General features: G+C 34.8%; 1 protein-coding gene across 1 annotated transcript; it reads right to left on the bottom strand.

Annotated features, from left to right (window-relative positions):
- Positions 1-1,558: 1,558 nt before the first annotated feature.
- Positions 1,559-1,996, bottom strand: LOC142635146 (uncharacterized). Its single transcript, XM_075809351.1, has one exon. The coding sequence runs from the start codon at positions 1,994-1,996 to the stop codon at positions 1,559-1,561; it is 438 nt and encodes a 145-aa protein (XP_075665466.1).
- Between the last annotated feature and the right edge of the window lie 1,687 nt (positions 1,997-3,683).

Below are 3,683 nucleotides of genomic sequence, written 5' to 3'. Positions count from 1 at the left end.
CTTTTCTTAAGATTCTACCATATGGTTTTTTTTCATGAACGGAAGTGTATTTTTTAAGTTAAGTAGTCATATGACAGAATCTTAAGAGATGAACCTAATGAGCAGCACCTAAGTACTATGCCTAAGTCTTACTCTTAAATAAATATGAATTTTTATAAGAGTTTTTTTTTTTTTTTTTTGAGAAGTAAGACACTGAGTTATTTTATTTCAAAACGGTGGCTAAATTAGCCTGAACAAAAGAATAAATTGATAGTGAAACATTCTCCGTCTATATTACATTATCTGGGTAATTTACTACTAGTTTAGCCAAATAATGTGCAACTTTGTTATCTTCTCTCTTAACATGAGAGTAGGACAATTCAGAAAAAATGTGCTAAAAAACACACGCATCTGAAATAAGCAAACCATAGGAAGACAAACTCGTCTTCAAACCATTCACCACGATGCTTGAATCACCCTCAACTACCACTCTATCGAAGCCCAGCTCTGCCACGAATTCTATACCTCTGATAGCTGTCATGGCCTCCACTTCAACTGACTTATACACTTGATTTAGTTGTTGTGACATTGAAATCATTAGAAATCATTTTCAAAATTTTGGGAGTCTAATATATTTGATTTAACCTTTACGTTAGTTACCAACTTTGATATGAGCACCATGAACAAGTTAGGTTAAGCCCAAGCCCATCAACCTAACCCAGTAGTAGATTACAAGCTAACCCGAGCATAACAAAAGCCCAAGAGCTTCTAAGTAATGAGTTGTAAGTCAAGTTGGTTTGAACTAAGGCTGAGCTCGAGGTTGAAAAGCTTGGATTCAGTTTGGGTAATACTGATACCTCGATTCAGAGGAGACCAACTCACTAAGGCTGTAATGCTACTTTTATGGAACCCTTGTGTTGCACGTGCCTTTTTTTTTTTTTTTAGAATAAAGAAAATACGCATATATGCACGTGCCTATTAATATAAGTTCAAACATAGAACCCATATATAACACAAAGCAAATATGTAAATCATTTGATCAGTGAACCGCCTAGAAATTTTATGGCCAAAATGGGCAAATGCTCATTTCACACAAAAAAATTAGCATTTTGTCCCATTTTCCAAACTAATTAGAGAAATGTCATTCTTTTGAAACTTGATTTTGAGAAAACAAGTTTCAACGTAAAACTCGATTTGTAGAAAATCGAGTATGGGGCGATCAAACTTAAAAATAATAATAATAATAATAATAATAATAATAATAATAATAATAAATTTGCATAGAACTCGAGTTCATGGAGCTCGAGTTCCATGAAAAAACGCTGCTATAGAGCTTTAAAATGCCGCTCTAGAGTTCGAGTTTTACATTGAAACTCGATTTTGAGAAAATCGAATTTCAAAAGAGGGGCATTTTCCTAATTAGTTTGGGAAAGGGGCAAAATGCTAGATTTTTTTGTGTAAAATGGGCAAAAGCTCATTTTCCCCAAAATTTTATCACCAATCAACAAGTTTTACTATTAATGAAGGATAAATAGTATCCGCCAATATAACTTTTTTTTTTTGAAGGCAAACCAATTAATCATTCATTGAAATGTAAAGAATCATAATACAAAGTATCCACCGCCGGCGGTGGAGTATCTTCAATCCAATATAAATCATTAATTAAATTTCTAGCATGTTTTGCTAATGTATAAGCAACCATGTTTCCACCTCTCTTTACCCAATTAATAGATAGGACCTGCATTTCTCTAAAATTGAACTTGATGTCTTCATAGATGTGGCCAAGCATTGAGCTATTCTCTGTAGAAACAGATAGAGCCCTCATCACATTTAAGCAATCTCCTTCAATAATCACCTGAGAAAAGCCAACTTCCCTTGAGAATTTCACAGCTCTTCGGCAAGCCAACACCTCAGCCTCCTCACTGCTATTTACGTAAGGACCCTTCAATGACATGCCCGCCGTAACCTCACCTGAAGAGTTTCTTATTATAGCACCAAAACCCGACCAATATAACATATTTCAAATATTATAAATACAAGTATTTAGAAAGCATAAGATCACAAATTCAAATATTTACAAGTACTTTGAAAAAATAAGAATACGACAAAAAGTAGATATGGTATCCAGAAACAACTAAATAAAAGTGGATTCTAGGAATGAATTCTCAAAACAAGTTTTCAGCTATTTTTAGAACAAGTTTTAAAATATTAACCAATATAGCCCTAAATTTTACAAGTAACGGAATAAAATGGAAATAAACAAATAGAGTAGCGAAGAAAAGTATCTAGATCCAAATGCTAAAATTATATAAAGAGACAGCGAATGCGTTTGCAGGTAAGGATTTTCAAATTTTATAGAATGAAAATCTAGGACATTAGTCATTAAATAAAAAAAGAAAATTTGAGGGAATCCATGGTGGGACTAGGACTATCAACAACATGGATTTAGTTTTACTGATCAAGACAAGGTTGGCCTCGCCCCAGTTATCAAAACCACCAATGCCACAACCTTACACTTTGGGAGCTTTGGGTGAGCAACCAATTTAACCGAGCAACCAAAGCTCTAAATGTTTTTCTTATCATCAATTTATGCACAAACTAAGTACCCCTTCCCAAAACCTCAAGGGGTTGACTTAGTGGTTTCTAAAGTCATATGATATCCATGAGATCCTGGTTTCGAAACCACTTACTGGTGTCTTGGGTCCACTTTCATGAGATTCCTCCTAATAACCTAGTGTGTGTGGGACAAGGGAACTGCACATGCCCAAGAGAATAATCAGATACTCAAAGAAATCTAAAAACTTATTTATATTTTTTTTTTTAAAAAGTACCCCTTCCTTGAATTTTTCTCTTTTCAATTTTTTTTTAAAATTTTCAATAGACACAATTGATTATAATCACATAATAACATATAATAATACTACTAACAATACAACCAATCCAAAACCTGATGTTTAACCCAAAAATCAATTCAGATACAATTCTCTATTAAAATCTTTCAAGGCAGGGGGGTGGACTTGAAACTACGAGAAAATGGACCTAGATTTTCCTGAAGACCCTAAACTAATAAGAGAGAACCCCTAGGAACCAAGACCCCACCCAAGAGGAGGGCCTGATTAGAGACTAAGAAAGGATAGAAGAACCTCTCGTGGGAGAGAGACCAATCAAGCTCTGAATCAAGGTAATCCATGGAGCCCTTTTCCCAAGAAGGTCGTGGCTTAAGTTGCGAGCTCTCCTATCATCACTTTCTCGAGGAGCCAGTTATGAAAAATGCAGAGCTCAATGCAATAATCACCTCCTCATTTAAGTCTATCCTTACCTAATGTCAGCTACATTAGTTGCTGAATGACGAACCTGAACAGTAAGGACACCCCTAAAAAGCCTACTTTCATGATTAAGAAATGGCAAGAAGAAGCTCTGATGGGACAAGTATCCCCTAAAATCTGACTGAGAGGAGAATAGCGGGAAAAAGAGTGGGCTGGCTATAAAAGGAGGAGAAAGGCAATAGGTTGGGAGTTCAAAAAAATTGAGGGAAGGGTTAGGAGCAAGAAAGTAAGGAGACTTCTTATGAGTGTTGTCCCTTTTATGTATTTGTATATAATAACGCCTTAAAATGTATACTTGTTATATATTTATCTAGGTGTTTTCTCCTTATTGCTATATTTAATTTGTATAATTAAACCATGATTTGAATTAGTTCCTAC

Source organism: Castanea sativa, chromosome 5, assembly GCF_040712315.1.
Source record: "Castanea sativa cultivar Marrone di Chiusa Pesio chromosome 5, ASM4071231v1".
NCBI classification, from domain to species: domain Eukaryota; kingdom Viridiplantae; phylum Streptophyta; class Magnoliopsida; order Fagales; family Fagaceae; genus Castanea; species Castanea sativa.
This window is presented reverse-complemented; position numbering and strand designations above follow the sequence as displayed.